The sequence below is a fragment of the Amblyomma americanum genome, chromosome 8 (assembly GCF_052857255.1).
Source record: "Amblyomma americanum isolate KBUSLIRL-KWMA chromosome 8, ASM5285725v1, whole genome shotgun sequence".
Classification (NCBI taxonomy): domain Eukaryota; kingdom Metazoa; phylum Arthropoda; class Arachnida; order Ixodida; family Ixodidae; genus Amblyomma; species Amblyomma americanum.
Window position 1 is genome coordinate 113,248,292 of NC_135504.1, and position 23,671 is coordinate 113,271,962.

The 23,671-nt window shown below is 46.7% G+C and overlaps 1 protein-coding gene across 1 annotated transcript; it reads right to left on the reverse strand.

The window, feature by feature from the left end:
* Positions 1–3,809: 3,809 nt before the first annotated feature.
* LOC144100643 (uncharacterized) lies at positions 3,810–23,178 on the reverse strand. The gene is made up of 6 exons (XM_077633524.1): positions 21,773–23,178; positions 17,930–18,291; positions 11,445–11,893; positions 8,251–8,500; positions 6,626–6,890; positions 3,810–4,711 (listed from the first exon to the last, which is right to left on the reverse strand). Exons 1-6 carry the CDS (start codon positions 23,079–23,081, stop codon positions 3,897–3,899), a joined length of 3,450 nt encoding a protein of 1,149 aa, XP_077489650.1. The 5' UTR covers positions 23,082–23,178; the 3' UTR covers positions 3,810–3,896.
* Between the last annotated feature and the right edge of the window lie 493 nt (positions 23,179–23,671).

The following is a 23,671-nucleotide window of genomic DNA, read 5'->3' on the forward strand; positions in this document are numbered from 1 at the left end:
GCCATGGCTACTCGACCAACATGCCCGGCAAGTCCTTCTTGTCCCAACAGGGTGTCGCCGAACAGCTGCAGCTCCCACCGCTCAAAAGACGTGGTGGCGTTCTTAGCTGCTGGGCTTGCACCCTCACCCCCACGAGATGTGAAATTGTGTGAGACGTGTGTCGGCGAACCAGGGGCAGACGCCACGATATGTTAGTGGCTACATTTTGCGATATCTGTGCAGGCTTTCGAATGTATTTGCCTGCATAAGTCTTCGAGCTACGGCATCTTCAGTGCTGAGGTTTTTGTGAGGGGAAGGATAAAAATAGCGGTTAAGACGGTAGATAGCGACTGGATTCAAGGGCAGCCCGTACAGGGACGAACGAACGAGGACGGGGCGTAGTACCCAGAAGAGGCTTTGTTTGCGGTAGGCGCCGTAAATAGAAGAGATATCTTCTTGACCCTCGCAGCCTCCACCAGTACAGAAAGCTGCGCCGAAACCATAGCGCGGCGCTAGTCATCAGGAACCCCGACAGGGTGGGGTCGTCACCGACTCGTAGCAGGCAATCCCGAACATTACCAACAGACGAAGACCGTTGCTGGCGGCTAACAGCTTGGACCAAAAGCTGGGAGAATACCGTCAAGCCATGTGGATGCCGAGCCAAGCATGACTTAAGGGAAAGGAGGGGCTAACTGTTTAGCTCGAGCATTAGCCAACCGAGCGGGCAAAACTAATCCTCCGATCAATCCCCACCCTTTACCATTGTGCTCCTGCCATCCAATTATGCACGTTGGGCTTCCTCATAGCAAAGTCAAGCTCATTACAGGGCTTCGGCCAGAAGGACGAGAAAATATTGTTTGCCCCGTCATCACATACACGACTTCCTACTTTGAAAGAGTTCATCACGTATCAATGCACATTGTTTGGCAGAAGTCAAAGAAGAGCAACGCGCTCCCTTCCATGACTATGGAAAGTGGAAGGCATCCTGGCCAACCGCCCACTGTAGGTATGTTCCATTCCACCAGAGGCCATCAACAACAACGACACACCTGTTTTTCAGCAATCTGCCTCAAATTGCTGGAAAGTCTAATGAATTTAAAACTTTTGCAACGAAAGCACTCCAGCAAAAGAATTGCTTCCTATAGTTCTGGGCGCATCCAGGCTGGTGCACGGCTTCCAGTACGGCCACTGGACGAGCTTCTATCGTTCGTTGAAATTTTAGTTGTGCTTTGCTGGAGCTTCATCGCATTCTTCCATCTCTGCCCCTCTTCATATATTCATGCAGGGCTGATCTTGCCCTGGACCAAGGCCTTTGAAGCCTACGCGAGCACGAACAGGAAAGATTCGAAATGAGAAAAACGTCTTAGACTACCACGTGAGCAACTTCCTTAAAACAACTTTTAACCCATTGAACAAATAATATTCAGGTGTCATTCCACCAACACAAATGCCAATACACCACATTTGCATTAGCCACATGCGTATTCGCCACATGTGTATTGACATTGTGTTGGCCTGTGTATTGGCTACATGTGTATTGGCGTGGAGCACATCGCGCACCTCAAACGCGCAAGAATGTTTTTTACTGCTGACATGGTCCTGAGGGCAATGAGATTGCACTGCAGATCACTTACCGCAAAGCAGACATTGCAGTGAATGCCATAGACACCTTCAGAAAGTAATGCCAGGAAGAACGTGAAAGCACTCCTGCTAGCCACACGTGATTCACCACTGCTACGCCGCACGTAGAACATTCAGGCGGGGAGTCACTATTAAGTGGCCCAAGCTTTTGTGCTGATTATAGGAACCATAAAATCACCATAAGAGTACACCGCTACAGCATTAGGACCGCAAACCTCCATGTCAATTGGAGCTGCCCGACGCATGTCCAAACTCGACAACAAACAGCTGCATACTGACGTGGAGGCGTCGCAGCCTCCACAGCCACCAAGATGAGATTCCAACTTGCCTATCTCGCGCTTTCCTGGTTGCGCCTCCCTCGCCTTGTTTCTCTCTAAAATTGTTGCACCTCGGTCATGTAACCGTGTAACGTCATCGCCCTCTTGATCAAACAGCGACTTTTATGACTAATGCCGGAGGTAAAATCTTATGTCATGAAGTCTAATGCTCAATAAAGTATTCCTGTAGGCGGGGGTGTTCGGCTGAAAGCTTGCGGACGGCACGGAGACCGAAGACACCCGCAAAGCTTTCCTTGAAGGGTGGCCAAGCCGACACCTTGTTGTTGTAAATGTCATACCACAGTGTCGAGATTCTCGTCAGAAGATGACGTCGTTAAGTTTAAGCACGTCGTCCCACTTAATCTGTGTGCTGAGGCTGTCGTAAGACGAGAGAGAGTCATTAACATCTTGGTTTTCGGTACGACTGAAGACCGGCACATCACGCTGACGAAGCCACACGGAACAAACAGCTGATGGGGCCGAGAACGCGGGATGCGATCTCGCGGTGCAGTGCTCCGCAGTCAAGTTCTGTAGCCGTCTGCCGCGAAGCTTCAGGTTGTATAGGCATTGTAGAATAACATCACCTCCACTGTGCGAAATGTGTGATTTTGGCGGATCAAATCAAGACATTCTGGACAAAATTTTGAAAATTGCAAAATTGTAAGACATTTTTAAAGCGGTATTGGAGGGAATGATTCATTTTACAGATATGTAGCAAAATATTTATTTTAAAGTGCTTCCACCGGTGACATCGAACAGTTCAGACTCCCATAGAAAACCAGTAGGGAACGCATTTGACGATAGCAAAATCGTTCATCGAAAAAATTGGGCTTCCGCCGGGTGACCTGTAGATATATCGTTACAATTAAATGTTACATTATTTGAAAAAATTGCGTCCATAAATGGTTTCCCGCTCAAAAGTGCTTTGTCCAGAATTGCTAGGTATGGGTGGTTTTTGGAAACTGGAGCGATGGCCGACTCGCTTCGCGAGATTAAGCTCGTTGTCTTTTGTGCAAGTGAGGCTCGTCTTTTCTGCCTCGGTGAATGCGGAATAACCACTTCGGCACATTCTTTGTAACAAATAATGGGGTGACTATTCAGAATCATACAGAATATCATGAAGACAAAAAACATCAAGCAGGAGCGGTGAACTGAACACCTATTGCCTGTCAGGGTTTTTATAGAGTGAACATTGTAATACGCAGTGAAGCAGGCACTACATTCGAAGAAGTAAAACGAAGGTGCACAGCTGTCCCATTCAATATTGGATTACACTTGCACAGAGCCGTGAACAATTCATTACATATTGCTCAAGGTGCAAGTCGCTGTGGACAACGCTTTTTTGACAATGGTTGTCAGATTATCTCGGCCGTATAACTGATTCAGCAACCTATTAACCTACGTCAAAGACTAAGTCATACACTACTGGCCTACCCCGACGACACAATAAGATATCTAATAGAAACTGAGAGTAAATTTAAGTTAAAAAGCAATAACTTTAACATGCGTTCTCCTTACTTTAGACTACAGTTAGCCAAACCACTGCAGATCTGAGCGACAGCTGAGATGGAGCGAATGCAGACACCTCTCAGAGACGTTGATTCATTTCCTGGCCAACCCATATCATGGCATTCCCAATTTGGCAATTGTGCACATCACGACTTTGGATTGATTCTTTATTCATAATCAACTCAATGAGAAAATCGAAGCTCCAAAGCTGACAGCAGCAGTTGCACATAAGCGTAGTGAAACTGGAAAAGATTACAATGAAAACAGTATGTGAAAAATATTTTCACAACTCGCGCCCTAACACCGGAGGTGCTATAAAGGCGCCGAAAATTTATTATTTTCGGCATGCAAAAATGTTCCCCGTGAATACCGATGAGACTGGTGTATACATATATACATTAAAAAAAAAAACAAATGAGAAAGCTGCCGACTAACAAAGTTTCGCAGCGACTAGCACTTCGCCACGGGCAGCCCGTCACAGTGGAATGCCCGGGCCAGCTGCTGAGACTGCAGGGCGTGGTACCTGCACGTGTCCAAATCGGCCTCATCACCGCACAGCGTTTGGCAGAAGCGCATGAGGAACAGTTGCCTGATCCTGCGGTCATCCCTCCACCAGCTCCACCACGGATCGAGTTCTCGGCGATGGGCCTCCAAAGCCACGTAAGCCACGTCCAAACCCCAGTTCACAAAGAAGAGAAACATTGCTTCTATGGCAGAGACATTCCTTCCGAGAAATTTGGACGCTTCCTGTCTGGTGCACTCCGCTCTGTCGTCCACTACGTCCACCAGGTCCAGCTCCTGTGGGTCAACGACCTCTTCGATGCTGTTCTCTACTCGCGCGCTGACGGGGATGCATCCTCCATTCTCTCGGCTGCTCTGCAGTTCTTGGTTCTCAGTCGGTCTTGCTGCCGAGATTTCCCGGGATAACGAGGCACCGTCACTCAACTCTTTCTTCAGAACAGCTGCCCTGATCCACTGGGTCATGAGCCATACGCCGACCGTTGGGAAGTTCACTGCTGGTCCGGAAGAGGCGTACGCCATGTCCGGCACGAGGAAGTTGGCCGGCACGAGCACCTCCATCTGGTGGTTGACTACTCCGATCACGATGTCCCCGCCAAGGAGGCGCTCGACGGCGTCTTCCTCGTAGTCGGTGTCGATGGCGTCCCGGCTCGCTCGGACGACATTTAGAAGGAAGTGGTGGTCGTAGTCTTTGGGTGCTAGTCCCGCCAGAGCAGTGGGAGGCCAGACCGATACGTTGCGCTCACCTGGGCAGAAAGTTGGGTTGCTTTACCTTCATTAGCCACTGCCAGCCTTAGCTGTTAAACACACACGCACGCTTCGGAACAGAAAGGAAAAACACGCTAAAGGGATGAAAAAACTTTAATGGAGCACATTCAATCCACTGTGAAAAAGAGCGCGGAAAGATGGGACACACAAAAACAAAGACAGCGCTTGTGCTTGTGTTTTCTCTGTTCTTTTGTGTGCCACATGTTCCCGCACTATATTTTTTCCCATATGAATCATTATCAACTCGCCACAATCGCAGCCTTAATAAAGGTAAATTTAATAATTGTACAAAACCTGAGCGTGTTACAGAGGCCGACACTAGCTATTAATACTGAGTTAAAAGCGCCTGGGATGCGCCTGTTCTCAGGACAACAGGAAAAAGAGTGATTAGGCCTCCATGCTCTGCGCATTTCAAACTGCTTTGACGCTATCAGCGTTCCGCATTTTTTCACAAGGCCAAGATTTGTTACAGCGGCGGGAACTGAAGTTGAAGGCTATTTCCGGGGACCAAAAGGGGAGAACAGTCAGAGCAGATGCATAGCACGCGAAGAGAATAAATTTAGCGAAGAACCTTCACAAAACACCCCTGTCGTAAGTGGTTTCGCCGGCCTCCACGTGTTTTGCGAGTAAGCCAGCCAAACATGTAATCCCGCCGAAATTTCCGCCGCGCATCCTTTTTAGCAGCAGCACGTACCAGCTTAACTCCAAAAGAAAAAACGCAGCTAATTATTTCCATATGGTCTGTCCCTCTCACCTACGGCATTATTCCTCCAATTCCTGTTTTCAACTTCTCTCATTTAGGCCCCAAAATCCCGATTTCAATACTTTTTTTTTCTCAAGCATATAATGATGAATCTGTCCACTAGTAAAATAGAGGCAGGTTGGCTCTTAAATTTTTAAACAATTTTATAACGAATGACTTTTTGAGAAATTTTACACCCCAAACGCTCTGAAATGTGAAAATTGACCGAATGGAACACCACTGGCGTTTTCTTGATGCTAATAACACGCCTCCGCGGAAAAAGAAATAGGCGCGCTTTGTCGATGCTCACATAGCCAGTTCGTGAACGTATTTTCACCCGCATCACGGGCGTTCGGTGCGCCCGTTGAAGGCTCTCTCAACAAACGTCGGCAGCGTACTGAACGCTACCGTGGTTGTCCATAGCATACTGCCACATGCTGATGACGGAGCTCCAGGAGACGGGAGGACATCGAAAGTCTTCCAAAAGAGAAAAAATTACTGAGGTGCCTTGCGTTCACAAAAAGTAAAGAGCTTGGCAGTGACGATAGCAGCAAGCGTTACCGGCTGTGGTCGAACAACAGAACCACTGCAACACTCGGCCGCACTAAATTTGAAGCAGAGAAAGAAATTGACTGTAATGATTCCAGACATATGTGGCTGCATCTTGCGTCTGGAGCGAAGTGATAAGGCCGTAATCGGCTTTGAGAATAAACTAACAAACATTACTATCCTTCCCACCAATACACTTCGGTGCGTTAGCCTGTCAGAATATGGGAGAGTAACGGCTGCGCAATGTAAAAAGTGAATGGCGATGAAGAAGGATCGCGGGGCCAATACGACTTGGCTACAACGAGACTAAACTGTAGCGTAGAATGATTATAAAGAGGAAAACCTAATCTTACTTTCACACCTTTGGAGCCTGCGATTCGACGACTGAAGAGGTTGCAAGAGTAATTCGTACGTCATAAGAATGCATCATTCTTGTTGATAATGCGATTACAGGTTTGGTCACCATGACATCCATGTCTCTCTTTGTCATATCTTCGCTCTTTCTTTCAGAACAAAACAGTAAAATCGCAATGCTACTCGCATCCAGCTGGAATGCTCGCTGCAGTTACGATCGCAGCTCCTGGCGACGGAGAGCGCTTACCAATGATTTTAACTGGTACATCATCCAAGTCAGCCTCGTTAAGCCGCAGCTCCATCGCGGTGGGACTGCGGGCGAAAGCTCGCCGCAGTGACTCCCTCATGACTTGAAACTCGTCGAGTCCTGTCCGTCCCACCAGCGTGTGAGTCACCCAGTGCGGGAACAGCGCCTTGAAGTGGTTGCCCGTTATTTCCACGCACGTCTTGGTGATGTAATAATGGTCGTTTACGACGTCTCCGTGGGGAAGGACGTAGGCGTACTTCATGACCTGAGCGACAAAAGCGCCACAATGACAGAGTCAGAGGTGTGACTACAGCGACATGATGTCGGATGGGTAGAGTTCAGAACGGCCCGCTTCTGCACTCCGGCAGATTGTCTTTAGGCCTTCGCGAAAACACATCGGCAGTTGTTTCTTTTTTCCTCACTAGGTTTTAAACAATATGTTGTCATAACGATTTGTACCCGTTCTGGAGGAACGGTTTCTAGGGCACTCTGCTGCGGAATCCGAGATCTCCGGATTGCATCTAAGTAGTGGCGGCCGCAACTGAGTGGAGGCGAAATGTAAAAACTCATATGTGCCGTGCAATGTTAGGGCATATGAAAACAAGCTGGGCGAAGTGAGCCGATCCAGAGCACTGCACTTCGGCGCCCCACGTATCCTACGTGGTTCTTTGCGACTTTTCGCCCAGCATATCACACTGTTAACACCGCAACTCTTGTTACTGGTAACATCGGCTGCTGCTTTAATTTGTTTTGATCAAAGTACAAACGTATGATACGAGCCCGTAAACTGTCTCTTTGCGAATTGATAAGCAATAAAAACTGCACTTATTCAAATAAGTTTCAGGGCCACCACAACCCGAAATATTTTTTAAAGATAATATTAGCATTTGTTTATTTTTTCAGTGGCCGTCTCATTAAAAAAGCAGCATTGGTGCACGGCTAGTACATATACGTAGAAAGCCTTTCAGGTTCCGCACTATAACGGGATATTTTCATCATGGGTTTTTTTCTGCCTCTTTATGTATCAGATACTAAGAGTTTCCTTTTTCTGCAAATTCAGCGTAGATATTTCCCCACGCAGACGAGTATAAGAGGATTCCAGGATTTGTTGCAGCATTTACTAAACTACCAGTCAATGAAAGAAGGATAGCAAAGAAAGGTACAACTGTCCTTGTTTTTTTCGGAAAGGAAACGCAATTGAGAATAACTTTAAATGCGAAAACCAAGCACTCAATAAAATGCACTTTCGAAAAGGGGACATGAGAGATAATGCCTTTTCATGTGCTCGTAATAAAAAAACTTTTCCACTTTCCTGACCCTTATATCTCGCTAGTTGGATGTACTCACCGACTCATTTTATCCTGACGCGAGGCGCGGTAATGATAACTCCCACTCGAGCGCCACATCGAGGTAAGCTCTTTGACGATCATTCAGTAGCGCAGAACACGTGAAATAACGCGTCAAAAGAAGGCATGCGAAACCGCGTTTGCGAATAAGATGCAGAGCTTCCCCTAAAGCCGCACACTGTGCTGAAGGACAACTCGAGAACGTCGCTCTTGGCTGCGATTCACTAAGCGGGAGTCAAGTTACAACCGTGGGGCTCAACAGAGGCATGTATTCTTCACCTGCGCAACCAGGACCAGTGAGGTGTAGACGTAGGCCGTGTGGGGTTTGGCGGCCACTGCAGCCATGGTTGCCTGCATTTCAGACAAACACCTCGCTGATACCGCAGTGTCGGCCGTGTGGACGGGAACGCCGTTGGGTAGAGCGCGGTTGAGAGCTTCCTCGAAGCTGGCACCGAAGAAGATTCGCCTCCCCAGGACTCCGGCGGTAACGTTCACGAACCGCTCCAGCTTGAGCACTCTTTCCACGGCACTGGGAGGCGCAGATCCATTAGTGCCAGTCATGCTGTTTTTCACTGGATTTTAATATGTTGAAGCCATGAAGATTCCATACCGTCTTGTCAACCAGTCGAGTGTTTCTGGATGCTTAAGACGCCTTCTTAGCAGAGAGTTTGAAAAAAAAGGTGATGCTTTTTAAAGCGAAAAGCTTCAGTACGCTAGTTAAAGCAGCCGTCTTGTAGGCCGGAGAATGAATTTGAACGACCTTCAGCTCACCCACGTTAGCCGTTGTGTTACCGTATGTAGTACAGTTATGGTGTCGAACCCCTGACCTTGACCCATGACCTTTAATTAACCTTTGACCTTTGACATTGGGTGACCTTTAGGTCGGCCTTTGTCGTTAAGAAGATCCGACGGGGTGATGTGAAGCCACGTGATGACATCCGAAGTGGTGTCGTAAGACCATGTGATACCACGTCATAGCCACGTGGTCGTGTGGGCAGGTATAGGATGGCTGTGGCGAGAGTGTAGCGGAGCTGCCATGAACGAGCCAAGTTAAGCACTGCATTTTCATTGTTTTTTACTTTGCCGGTAATTGATGCACGCATCATGAACCTCCTTGTAAATTTTCTGTCATTACCTTTTTAGCTGTTCCTTCTATCTATGACATGAACGGGAAACAGAGGGACGTATTAGCGGGCTTCACGTCAAGCGGTCAAGGTAGCCTCGTCGGACAACTCAACACAAATTTTGGAGTGAAATGCAGCTATGCTCTGCACAATGTGTTGCGCTTTTGCTGTGCCAGTCAATACCTGTTGCACTATTGTTTCAATTTTCTAACTTAATTTGTTCAAGGATAGACTTGAAACTTCTTCCTTAGCATGAACCACCTTAGCAACCATGCTACCTTTACGACGACTTATCGTATAGGTGACATATTTAGATCAGGATGACGATGACTTAGGTTCACGACCCGCAGGTAATTGCCGACTCCGACAATGGCTGCCAACATCACTGTCACTGCCCTGCAACCAGTCGTCTTTCTCCACGCTCAGAACGGCCTGTTAACTTTGGCAAAGAAAGGAAGTCTGGCCAAGCATACTATGCTGGTAGTTGGGCTAAATATCAATATTTTTGTACGCAAGTCGCAAAGTGCACAAGAATGGAACTTTGTTGATATGCGACGCCATACCTCCTGCTGTCGCAGATTGCAATTTGGCATCAACAGCCTCCGTCCTCTACCCCCTACCACGCTAAGCAAAGCGACACTCCACGTAGTCTCGTTTTCTTAACGTGTGGTGATGAAATGCCGCGTCAAAAAGCATATTTCTACCGAATGACATAATTACAGCGTCCAGCTTGCTCACGGCGTCGCATGCATCAGCTCGACTAGTGTTTAGGATGGCTCATGTCTTTTAAATATGGCCAATGGAGAACAGAACATAAGCCTTGGAGTGGTTCCCTCGGACAGCCACAACATATGACAACAAGGAGCAACAAAAGACAATCATAAAACAAGACATATGAGTAACAATAAATTAGACAGCAATAGATATAAGCCATTGAGCACTGCAGCGTATTATTAAAAGGTTCTGTTAACGGAGAATTTGCATATGCTGGGTTCCACGCCTATTAACAGAGGACCACATTGTTCACTGCAAAACTGAGCATGCGCGAACGGTAGCTACACTACGTTTATAAGTGTGAATCCCTTCAATAAAATTTGTTGTCAGTTCAGCGCCCGTCCTTGTCGCCTCGTCTCTGTCCTCGTCTGTTCAGCGCTGCTTTTCCAGAAAACCATGTACCAACAAGCCCAACTCGCCGCATTAATCAGTTCAGAACTTCTCCAATTACATCAAAAGGAAATTCACTTCCTACTGGGCATTTTTACTGGTTGTGAAAGCCGGTTTACCAACTTTGAGCCTCAAGCAAAACTACAGAGCATGCGATGGTCAAACTCAAACTCATCCAAAAACAAAGAACGGAAAAAAGTTTGCAGACAGCTACCACAGTCATGGCCGCAGACTTCTGGGAATCGTAAGGCGTCTTTTAGATATATTGCCATGTACTTAGCTTACCGTAAATGCTGCTCACACAATACGCTCAAACACAAAAAAAAAACACTGTCGCGCATTCTTTGATATGCTCCCTGCCAGAAATGTGATTTCGCAATCCAGAAAAGCGTGCCGTCAAGCCGCTCGCCTAAACTCGAGAAAACGTGCAAAACAAGGCCGGAAGTTTTTCTGTGCTCGGCTTAATGCCCTGCTCTGGCTCCTTGGGATTTGCACTTGCTATGACATTGAACAAAAAATGCTAGGCAAGTAATCTGAGACATCAAGGCGATTCTAACACAATATGTCTGTAAGCCTGGAACAGAGATCTACCATAGGAATATTTTCAAGCTTCCAGATTCGTGGTGAAAATGTGCATTGTGAAATATGAACTAAGTGGGAAAATGAACAAAACTTCGAAAAATAAGATGACGTGTCCTCTCCATTGACTGGGCGTAATAATTAAAAAAAAAGGTTGCTCAAGAGTTTCGGTGTCAGTTTTGTACAAGCAGAATCAAGCGAATGCAACATACGAGATGGCAGGTACTGCTGTACCCGATGTGGATTTCGTTTTGCCATCGTAAATTATGCATAAATTGCCAACTGTGCCAATTTTATAGCCACGGAAACGCTATCTCGCAAATGCATAAAAAAGCTTTTTTTTAATGCCACGGTACATTGGAGATTTCTTTCTTATTTGCCCGCTAAATTACCTCCGACTAACATAGCACTGTGAACTCTGCTACGTCTTGTACTACTCGCGGAAGCTTTGTTCGGTCAGGACAAATGGCGGCCGATTGCATTTAAAGACACTGACAAAACTGAATAATGACGCCCTTTGAGCAATAATTTCGATAAAATAAAGCATTCTTTTTTCGCAGCGCATTGCGCCCCTTACACGCGGACACATAGGTGGGTTTCCCTCACCTGTGGACGTCGACGTCGACGTAGAGGAGCGGGTTCAGAGCTTCATCTCCGAGACCCATGTAATTGAGTGCCTCACGGAGGAAGGGAACGACGTGAGCATTGCCCAGAGAGGAACGCAGGCTCTGTCCCATGTTGACGTGGACTTTCCCTGCCCTGGAAGTCACGCTGACCATGGAGCAGAGCCCTGACCGCAGACTGGACCCCACCACGAAGTCGACAAGAGCCGCCATGACCAGCGGCTCGTTGGTGGTCACCGCAATATGCCGGAGGCCCAATGCAGATATGACATCTGCAGCCTTCGCGATCCGCTCGTCCCTCCTAAATATGAACGGGCGACAACTGTTGTAGAAGACCGCCATGATCCCTTCTTCGTGGCTGTACAGGTCCAGGTTGCGCAGAACGTGCTGGAACGTCTCATGGATGCTGGCTGTCAAGTTGGCCGTGCTCTCCTAGATATATACAGACCACACTGTACATTTTCAGTATAAAATGTAGTACCTAAGTTGCATATAGTTGGCTGATATTCTTTCACATTTCGTTCGCAAGTCGGAGCATAGCACATGATGATGCTCTGCGCATGATTCGAAGTTGGCTATGGCAGTTACTCTGTTCGCTTGACACGTTTTCTTGCCGAGGCAGGAAAACGTTACTGAAAGCAGATAAGGCTACCAAAACACGCGACACAATTATGAAAAATGCAATGTCGGAAAGAAGGCACACGCCCCACTTTCAATACCGTTCCACGGGCTAAGTATGCTACGGGGACTTAGCTCTCCTCGACGCCAGTGCTTCTGCAAAAGACCTCTCACATACTATTTCTTTGTTCACGTAATCACGAATATTTTCCATCGCGGCAAATAAAGATCACTTTTGTGCACCAACTGTATCGTGGTTTCCAAAGCGTCTGCTTTCACCTCCGTTCCTCTGGAAGCAGAAGGTCTTCTTTAAAGTTTTACCTTCCAGGCCCACGTTGTCATAATCATGGGACTTTCATCCAGTATCTTCATTGACAAATCAAATTCTCCTAGGCCGATGCTCTTTTCCGTTCACTAGCAATGGCCGGGTATGCATTCCCATCAGCCTCCATGGTTTCATTAAATTGCGGCTAATCTTTGCAGTGTTTGTTCATTCTTCAAAGCTGCCGCCACGGCACTTTATAGCTTTGTTTTCGACGCCAGACGCGACAAGATTTACCTCGATTGATGGCATTCAGGCAGAGCTGATTCTACATTGTTTCAGAATGTTCTACTAACTTTTCAAATTTTGTCTGTAAACTTCGCTATAGCAAAATGGTGGTTTGAGCTAGTTGGTACATATTCACAATTTCACCAGCACTGCGACTAGGAACAAGAACAGAGAAGGAAGACAAGGACAAGCGCTACTAACAACTGAAAGTTTATTTGAAAAAACACAGATTATATGCACACAACTGACAACCCAAAGCGCCTGCGCTTCCCCCACCAGGCACGCAAAAGAAAGTTAAAAATCTAGATACAAAATTTCACACTCATGTAAGTTTACAGATGGTGTGCTAACGCACGTGTCGATGTTCTTGTGAATGTGATAGGCTTCACACAACTCCCTAGTTAACTGATCTGGATGTCTGAATTTAATCTTAGCCCTGTTAAGCAGAGGAAAGCATGTTTTTTTGTTAGACACACCGGGTTTGTTTAGAAGACAATCTCTGTAATGAAGGGACAGATTTGATGAAGGAGCACCATTCAAAGAGGTTCTATGCTGACGTAAGCGTGTATTTATGCATTTACCGGTTTGCCCAATGTAACTCTTGCCGCATTTAAAAGGTATGTCATAAACCACTCCCTCTGCACATGGCACAAAGGTTGACTCATGATCCACCTGGCATGCATTTTTTCTTCTTTTGCCTCTTATTTGCTTCTGTTCCCGGGCTCTTTTGTCAACAATAGCACAAACCTTGCCTAGTTTATTAGGGACCGAAAAGAGCACTTTTACCCCATATCTAGTGCCAACCTGCTTAAGCCTATGGGATAACTGATGAATGTAGGGTATTACCGCATACTTCGTTCTGTCATTGCCGGAATTTTCCTGTGCTTCATGTCTACCAAACGACTTCATCTTCTTCAGGATCTTGTTGCTAGCAAGCGCTATCACATCTTTGGGGAAGCCCGCTGACCTTAGCCTTTGAACTTGCTTATCGAAACTGCTGCCTAAAGTATGAATACATGACTTAGTAAGTGCAGATCCTAAACAAGACACTGCTATGCCACATTTAACTATTTTCGAGTGCCCAGACTGATAATTTAGCAAGGGCTTTTCCGACCGCTGTAGGAAGGACCAACAAACATGATTCACCTTTTTCTCCAATCTAATATCCAAGAATTGCAGCTGATTATCTTCCGGTAATTCAAAGGTAAATTTCAGACCAAACCCGCAGTTTTCAAAAGTCTTTAAAATGTCATCCACATGTGCCTTGAAGTCATGGGATTCAACAAAAACAAGATAATCGTCTACATACCGGAAGATTTGTTTTACACGGTTGTCTAAGTTAACTTTAATGCTCCTATCTGCATAGGAAAGAAAGATATTACTAAGTACCGGAGCCACTTTTGAGCCAATGCACACTCCTGTTTTTTGAACATATAGCCTGCCTTCCCAATCAACAAATGTGGATTTGAGATAAAATGACACAAGCTCCAAAAACGAGCCCACAGAAACGCCACACTTTGAAATGAATGCTTCTTCATCATTATCCTCTACTATACATTTCTTAACACACTGGAGGAGCCTATCATGTGGCAATGAATACAATAAATCCTGCACATCAATACTAAACATATCACACCCACCAGGATTATTTAGTTTCAGATATTGCACAACCGCCTCGGAATTAGATACAAGAAACGGGTCTTCTACTGTCAGTGAACACAATTTACTTTGCAAAAAACTTGAAACGGCATGTTGCCAAGTTCCCCGTTCAGTAACAATGCAACGGAAGGGGATGTCAGTTTTATGAGTTTTGGCAGCAAAAAACACTTCTAAAAAGTTGCCCTTCGCCTTCTTAATGGATGCTTGCAGGCCAACTAAATTCATATCACCTACCAGCCTTAACGCCTCGCTTTTTTGTTTAAGGGCACTGGAACGCACAGGCTTAAAGTTTTTGGCAACTGAATTCCTAGCCTTCTCACGGAAAAGTTTCTCTGGCAGCGTAACGAAATAACCTTCTTTATCCGAGACAACCACGCGAAGTTTTTCGGACGTCAAGAAATCGGTCAAGTGCGCAAAGTCCCACCTTTTGGCCAAAAGGTGGGACTTTGCGCAAAACTCATAAAACTGACATCCCCTTCCGTTGCATTGTTACTGAACGGGGAACTTGGCAACATGCCGTTTCAAGTTTTTTGCAAAGTAAATTGTGTTCACTGACAGTAGAAGACCCGTTTCTTGTATCTAATTCCGAGGCGGTTGTGCAATATCTGAAACTAAATAATCCTGGTGGGTGTGATATGTTTAGTATTGATGTGCAGGATTTATTCTATTCATTGCCACATGATAGGCTCCTCCAGTGTGTTAAGAAATGTATAGTAGAGGATAATGATGAAGAAGCATTCATTTCAAAGTGTGGCGTTTCTGTGGGCTCGTTTTTGGAGCTTGTGTCATTTTATCTCAAATCCACATTTGTTGATTGGGAAGGCAGGCTATATGTTCAAAAAACAGGAGTGTGCATTGGCTCAAAAGTGGCTCCGGTACTTAGTAATATCTTTCTTTCCTATGCAGATAGGAGCATTAAAGTTAACTTAGACAACCGTGTAAAACAAATCTTCCGGTATGTAGACGATTATCTTGTTTTTGTTGAATCCCATGACTTCAAGGCACATGTGGATGACATTTTAAAGACTTTTGAAAACTGCGGGTTTGGTCTGAAATTTACCTTTGAATTACCGGAAGATAATCAGCTGCAATTCTTGGATATTAGATTGGAGAAAAAGGTGAATCATGTTTGTTGGTCCTTCCTACAGCGGTCGGAAAAGCCCTTGCTAAATTATCAGTCTGGGCACTCGAAAATAGTTAAATGTGGCATAGCAGTGTCTTGTTTAGGATCTGCACTTACTAAGTCATGTATTCATACTTTAGGCAGCAGTTTCGATAAGCAAGTTCAAAGGCTAAGGTCAGCGGGCTTCCCCAAAGATGTGATAGCGCTTGCTAGCAACAAGATCCTGAAGATGAAGTCGTTTGGTAGACATGAAGCACAGGAAAATTCCGGCAATGACAGAACGAAGTATGCGGTAATACCCTACATTCATCAGTTATCCCATAGGCTTAAGCAGGTTGGCACTAGATATGGGGTAAAAGTGCTCTTTTCGGTCCCTAATAAACTAGGCAAGGTTTGTGCTATTGTTGACAAAAGAGCCCGGGAACAGAAGCAAATAAGAGGCAAAAGAAGAAAAAATGCATGCCAGGTGGATCATGAGTCAACCTTTGTGCCATGTGCAGAGGGAGTGGTTTATGACATACCTTTTAAATGCGGCAAGAGTTACATTGGGCAAACCGGTAAATGCATAAATACACGCTTACGTCAGCATAGAACCTCTTTGAATGGTGCTCCTTCATCAAATCTGTCCCTTCATTACAGAGATTGTCTTCTAAACAAACCCGGTGTGTCTAACAAAAAAGCATGCTTTCCTCTGCTTAACAGGGCTAAGATTAAATTCAGACATCCAGATCAGTTAACTAGGGAGTTGTGTGAAGCCTATCACATTCACAAGAACATCGACACGTGCGTTAGCACACCATCTGTAAACTTACATGAGTGTGAAATTTTGTATCTAGATTTTTAACTCTCTTTTGCGTGCCTGGTGGGGGAAGCGCAGGCGCTTTGGGTTGTCAGTTGTGTGCATATAATCTGTGTTTTTTCAAATAAACTTTCTGTTGTTAGTAGCGCTTGTCCTTGTCTTCCTTCTCTGTTCTTGTTCCTAGTCGCAGCGCTGGTGAAATTGTAAACTTCGCTATCATCTCTAAAATGAGCACGGCCGACAGCGGCGGGCATTCTGTTCGACGACCACCGAGCACGCTTGTTGCTATGCCGCCGCCGAATGATTCAGTCCATTGTGCGCGGAAGTCAGGCCAAATAAGGACTTTTGTTTAGGTACCAATTTCGCAGCCTTTCTGCTAGCCGGACTGCAGTCACCACTTTGTGACAATATTCCGTACCATTGAGTCAATGGAAATCACTACTGCGCTTTTCAGAACGCGTATTCTCATAACTGTAACACGTACTAAGGGAAAGCTTTTCGAAACATAACTTTCTTATTTTATTTTGGGTTCATAGCAATCGGCAAGCAATCAGACAAAATATTTCGAGAATTCACATGAGCAAAAATGTGAGCACATAAAAATCTGGGAAATGATTTTCTTTTTCACAGAACACAACTTATGGCTTAAGTGGTTAGGCTCCGGAGGCAAGTTGAACAGGTCACGCTAATGGTTTCTCGGTTTTGCTCTAAAAATGCAAGACCACTAGGCGAGTTGGTCCATGTTCTCGTTCAAAGTGTGCGACAAATTACAACTGAAGACGACATGCGTGCAGTGAAGTAGTGGGGAGTGTTCGTTGTTAATCATCGCGATGAAGAAACGTACGGCGCGCACCCGTTGCAGAGCCTGTCGCCCTCTCCTGCCAGCCACCATGCCCCTCGAGCGCCGTTCAGCGGGAGTAGTGTGTGGCTTCGAGTACACACGAATCACTTCTTCGCTGTAAAATGAGTGTTATTGTGATACCTCTGAAAGGACTCCCTCGGTCAATGTAGGCTGACTGCACTCTGCACCCTCATGTTGGTCCCACATGGATATGCGACCCCTACCGTCATTTGGCATCGCATAGGGCGGAGATTGATATGGCTGTACAGTAACCAACATTGGGTGATGGGATATGCAGTCTCTTGAATTACAATGCTTTAAGATACACAGGAATGGTCTCGGCGTAGCTTTGTGCACTCATCAAGTACTCCTCACTCCCCAAGCAGGAAATTCTACTTAGGAGAAACATAATGGAGCAGAATTTTTTTCGACAAATTGGACCCTCGCTCCAAGCCTTTCCGACGAATTCCTCTCAGAGTGACCCATAAACCAGCCCCTGAGGACCTGTGTCTTAACTTCCAGAGCCCCCTGAGTTTTGTTCAACCTAAGTGTGGGCGCATGCATATAGCAACCGTTATCGGTAGCAATACCAAGAAGAATTTGTTCTTTAAATTCAGTCACGACAGTTCGTAAAGGAACATAACCTGATGCGTTTAAAATGCATCTCCCAAAAACACTGCTGTTCAGGGCGCTTTGACCACACAAAGAATTAACTCTCTTTGTAGAAAGAAATGATTGTCGCTCATTACAGTTTTAGACCTTAAATATAAGGCCTGGCACGTTTTCAAGAGCACAGAGCCCTCTTTCCTGGGCGTGCATCGTACTACACGCTTTTGGCTGCGCTTTTCACGCAAAAGCAACGCTGTCCACATGAATACCTGCTTGTAAGAGCGGCGTCGTGAGTTCCACCTGCTCCAGTGTCCGCACACAAACTGGTCTAGGCTCGAGCACGGGTCAACGGACCAGTCCATGGCAAGTGACAGTTGCTCCACGGACGCAACACAGCCTCCTGCCTCCGCCGGTTTGGCGCCTCCCGTGCAGAACTGCTTCAAGTCTTCGGCGAGGCGCATGAATCTTATCTGCCTAAAAGCGACAGACTGCGCCAGCACGGCGGCCCCGATGAGCACGCCTGCCAGTATCATTGCGGAGGCAATGAGCATCGTTTTCAGGGACTTTCCGAAGCGGGTGCCGAATGATTTTTCCTTTAGACGTAGGAGCCTCAGCGGTTTTGAAGTTTGAACTGCGGGAAGAAAACACTCGATCTGCACTTGGCGTTGAGAAACTGGAGAATTGAGTCGCATTTAAATAATCAGCAATCTAGTACTTTTGCGCGTCATTGCATATTTCAAAAAGAAAATCTTTTTTTTTTTGCGAAAACAGTTTGGCGTTATCCGCAAAAGGAACATATTCAAAGAATAATTGCGCATAAACATGCTCCTGGCGATCGATGCCTCAAGCGCTTGGATATCCTTAGACTGAAGAATCAATGTAGGTTTGCGTCGCAAATTGTTGAGGATGATATGACTCCGACCCCTAAAGTTTCTTCTAGGCAAAACAAAGATATGCATGACAAATGCAACTCGTCTTACATATCGTTGGGATTCTTTGGAAGCACATCATCTCTTCAAACGCAATTTAACCATTACACCAATGAAAGACTGCGTGGATCACAGAACAATGACGAAGGAGATCAAGAACAGCGGACTGCACACTAAAGTGTTTTAAAGCGAAAGCTTTACTGCCCTGTTCCAGCCAAGGTCACCGGCGCGATACATTTGGCCTTCAAGTGGCGGAGTGGAGGTGTGTCAGCCACGTGACGTACCACGTGCTTCGCCGCAGCTGCCGCCACGCGCCGCCTCGCCAGCTGTGTCCATGCGACTAACCACATGACTCGCTGTTCGCTTGAAAGGGAGGCCGAGCCGCTCTAGAATGCATACATATTGCCGCCTCGCAGTTTCTCGCTTCTCAAGTAAAATTCAACATTTGAAGTAAAATCTCCCTTCATGCAGACTACTGCTGTATCTACCGCTACATTTCTCCAAAGCAGATGCAGCTACTCTACAACATGACTTTAACTCTGTGTATCTTGGTGACAAAAATGGAATATGGCGCTAATTTTCTCCAAATACAATCTCGTCCGGTTTACGAAAAACAAGAAAACTCTCCATGCAGGCTATTATCTTGGCAGAGTAGACATACCTGCTTTTACAACTTATAAGTACTTCGGGGTCTTTTTCTCGGCTGACCTCTCATAGAATACACGTGTCAATTATATATCGGCTAAAGCCAGCCGCACATTAAATTTCCTCGGACGCAACTTTAGTGATGCTCCAATTTCACTCAGAGAGACCTTATTCACGTCCAACGTACGCCCTCTACTTGAATATTCTTGCACAGCTTGGGACCCGCCTACAAAACAGAACATTCAGGAACTGGAGCGCGTTCAAAAACAGGCTGCTAGGTATGTCTCTAGAGACTTCATTTCTAAAATACCACTTTTGCTTTGCGCAACATGTTGAAAATACCACTTTTGCTTTGCGCAACATGTTGGGGTTGCCGATACTTGAAAAAAGGAGACAATATTTGAGACTCTCTTTTGCGATTCGCTTAATGGTAAAACTGGTATTCCAAAACAAATATACATACATGATCCAACTGACCTTTCCACCCGCACCGACGACCCAATAAAGGTGCGCGGGTACAATATCCGAATGAACACAGTCAAACAGAGCTATTTCCAACGAACAATACATGACTGTAGCAATCTGCCTGCACGAATTTGTGCTGCCTTTCCCACATCTTTCTACAACACTTTGCAGACCCACCTTTTAATATGACTATAATATGTTAAAATGACTGTTAATATCACTGGTAACATCAGTGTAGCAATAATCTTGTGCTAGGGCATTGTGTTCTCGTTTTTCGTTTTTCGTTCATTCCCAATGTCTCAGTGTTGCTGAAACAGTGCTGTGTTCAGAAATGTTATTTTCTCCGCGTCTGTCACACGCGTCTTTGTCTTCATGCAACGTTCTTTTCATTCTTGCCTTTCCTCCCTTACTCCACAGGTTTTCTCAGTATATTTCATCATTTGCCTAAATTACTACAGTTCGTCTGTTGCTTTTATAATGTTCACCCTTACAACAATGGCCAGGGTGGGCGCTGTAGGTATTTTGTCTAAATGAATACGTAAATAAAATGGACTAAGCACGTCGGCCGGGACCGTATACGCCGTCTGGACACTCTCGTAGACGACTGGCTCAGTCGGATCATCCGGCTGACGTTGCCAGTCATGCTAAGTATTTAGCTAGAGGTAGGGAAGCTAAACGGGTCAAGCTAGCGGCAGAGACCGACGAAGAACGGCAGCGTCGACTGGCTCAAACGGCGGTTGAAGAATGCGGAAAGGAGGCAGCGAAGAGGTTTGGAGGCAGCCGCTGGTGCTTCTGCCGCCGCCAAGTATTCTTCTGTCTCGGCGACGGAAGAAGAGGTTGAGTCTGACCTGGCTTGGCAACACAGCATAACCACGCATAACGGAGGTCTCGCTTGCATAACCGGGCTTACACGAGCTAAGCTGCAGCCATTTGTTTTTTGCGTCAGTTGGAGGAACGTAGTGTGATGGCTGTTTGCGCAAGTAACTGAACAACAAAGAAACATGCACATAAACTTCGTTCGTGCGTTACTAACAAATTCTCTAATCAAGAAGGGCGCTGAAAAAATCATTACGCAAAGGTAGCCACATTCTGCATCTGCGTGGGCCCCGTGAGTCTAGGCTGGGCATGATTCGCGATACTTTTCGCGAACTTCCACTGATTCGCAGAATAATGAGCAACTGCCCTTTTTCCAACATAAAGGATATCGGTACATGATGAAGTTAGCAAAAACTTATTACGCTCCGTCTCGGCATTTGTTTGACACCTGTAGGCACCTGCTCGTTCTAGAGCTTGCATTCTTCTCTTGCATGAGCATTTGATATTTTCTAAATATGCCGCGAGTCACGAACGCAGAAAATACCTGACATCCACACTATTTTAAGTAGCGGAGGAGGATAGGGTATCCAGCCACCACGAAAAGTGGAAGATGACTATTATGCGCCACATGCCAGCTACAGTTGTCTTCAGGCGCGAGATTCTTTTGTTGTACTATACTTTGGCTTTTAGGACGAAGTCACGCTCACAACACTTCAATTTATTTCCTCGCGCCATAAAGAAATTTCAGTCGACTGGCAGCGCTAGGGCTAACCCTTCATTTTGCAGTCTTTCCAGCACAGCTGCTTCTCACGATAGTATCGTCCAAGCAGCAAGCCAAACTTTAAGCCTAACCGCGAAGCAGTGGCTCACGGACTTTGGCGTTCGGCTGCTAATACAGTGATCGCGGGAGCGGTCCCAGCTGCGGCCGCCTATATCAATGCAGGCCCAGTACAAAAATGCCCTCATTCTATGGACATCAGCGCGAATTAAACTCCAGGCAGATCAGACTAAATTCCTAGCCCTTGATTACGGTGTCTCGCATAAAACTTGCATCACTTCGGGATGTTGAGCCTAACAAAACACAATGTTACGAATGGTAAGTTTTCAACCTCTAAAAAAGTTGATGGTCTATTCAGTTAGAAAAACAACCCAGGGGACCGGATTTTGTCCCCTGTTCTGAAGCCCGAAGAAGTAATGTAATTTCGTACAATAAATGTAAAATAGTTGCTGTTGCTTGCGCAATTCTGCAGTGCCTACCCTCGTATGGATCCGCAGCCAGTTGAACCTGATGAACCTGGAGCAGGTCGGTGTCGTCCCCATCGCCGTGAACGTACACGTCCCTGCGATCCTTGTCCGCGTTGGGATCCACAAGGGCGGCAGAAATCCCAACGGATAGAGCTTCTGGCTGCGGTTCCTCGCAGGCCCACTCCATGTCGGACGCTGAACTCAGGCGACCGATGCTTTTGAGATCCGGCTTCTCTCGAGAGGGTGGACTCGAGGATCGCTTCAGCATTGCAAAGAAGGTGGTGGCCTTCGGCATCTTGCGACCACCCGCGTGCTTGGTCAATACTGAGGTCCACGAACGCCTCGGTGAATGCCCAGTTGAGGTTGGCGGTGGAGACGGTGTCAGACTCAGAGAACAACTGACCGTGTCTGCTTCAACTGGAGGCGTCCGGCTGTATGGCGTCATCGCCCTCTTCAAAGATGTGGCATCGCTGATTTCAGGATGGACTTCGCCTGAAGCAGCAACGGTCGGCGAAGTCTCATTCTCGGTAGGTCCTCCCTCTTTCAGTCTCCACCCTAACGGCGTTAGTCGGCGCTTGGGCGGACTGCTGGAGACCTCACACTGGCGATCACATGACGTCGCCCTTGAACTTCCCGGGCCGATCATCGTAATGTTTTCGCCAAGGAGTGCAGTACAGGTGGGAAGCTCACATCTGTTGAAATGACTCAGGCGGTGGTCTTGTCCTTTCGGTGAGGAGGCTCTCACGCTGCTCCTTTTATCCGATCGCGAAGAAAAGGTAACTTCGTCATGTGTGTCTTTGTAGTGTGCTACGTCCATTGGCTCGAAGTGGTCGAGCGACACTGTAAGGGGTGACGCCGCTGCTTCATCCATTCCGTCCAGTGCCTTTGGAAGCGTGGGGGCGACAAAATCGTCCTCCAGTTCCAGGGGGCTTACTTGCTGTCTTCCTTGGCATCTGAGACTGTCGTTTTGCACTGCGAGTGCCGTGTCTCCATCTGGATCATTTAGGCCGTACTGGCATTCCGAGGGGTCAGGCACGCTGCGACCCATGCCATAGGCTCTATCTGGAGAAGCAACGGGATCTTGGCGTATGATGTCATCTTGCAGATCGTCGCGCAAGGTACGACCTTCGGCTTGGGCTAAGGCTGCGCTGTACTGGGCAGCGGAGCTGATATCCCCTAATCTGTAAGAGGCACCGGGGCTCGCCAGTTCAAACTCGGGAGTCTCGAACCTTTCGGTTGAAGATGATGACAATGGCAGCGGTGCCGCCGGCTGGGTGGAGTTGGTCTTCCGCTCTTTGCTCTGCGAACTTGACCGTTGCATCGTAAACTGACTTGCCTTATTTCGCAACCTGCAAAAACCGTGACGGCTACAAACGTCTGTTCTTCGGTGCTCAGAGCTGGTGCGAGAGGACAATGGCGGTTTGCCAGAACGCGCGTGAATACAAGTCTTCTTTTTCGTCCACTGCCCTAATGCCGTTTGCGACAAGAAAACAATCTTGCAGCATTGCTCTTTTTTTACTGTAAAAGCACTACTTCGCAAGCAACCCTGAAAAGCCGATGTCGGTCTCAAACCTCAATAAGACCTGAAGAATTAAAATCTATATTGCTGAGACTCGGTTTCGGTCAGGAGATGGCGCGAATAGAACAGCGTCGCTGTTCACTGCATGAGAGCACTATAGGATGCACCGCAGCCCGTGACACATTCACGCGCTGTACATTTCACGTCATCATATATATTAATTTCCATCTGCGCGCAAAAGTCTCGAAAGGAACGGGAACTTCACCCGCCGCGGTGGCTCAGTGGTCGAGGCGCTCGGGTACTGAGCCATTGTAAATGGGTTACAACTCGGCCGCGGTAGCCGCTTATCGATGGAGGCGAAAGGCGCCCGTGTGCTGTGCGATGTCAGTGCA

Coding starts and splice junctions, on each gene's coding strand:
- LOC144100643 (XM_077633524.1), bottom strand. CDS start 23,081: ATGCAACGGTCAAGTTCGCAGAGCAAAGAGCGGAAGACCAACTCCACC. Junction 11,894..17,929: donor GACGCCGCTCTTACAAGCAG/GTATTCATGTGG, acceptor GTATATATCTAG/GAGAGCACGGCCAACTTGAC. Junction 8,501..11,444: donor GTCGACGTCGACGTCCACAG/GTGAGGGAAACC, acceptor TGCGCCTCCCAG/TGCCGTGGAAAGAGTGCTCA.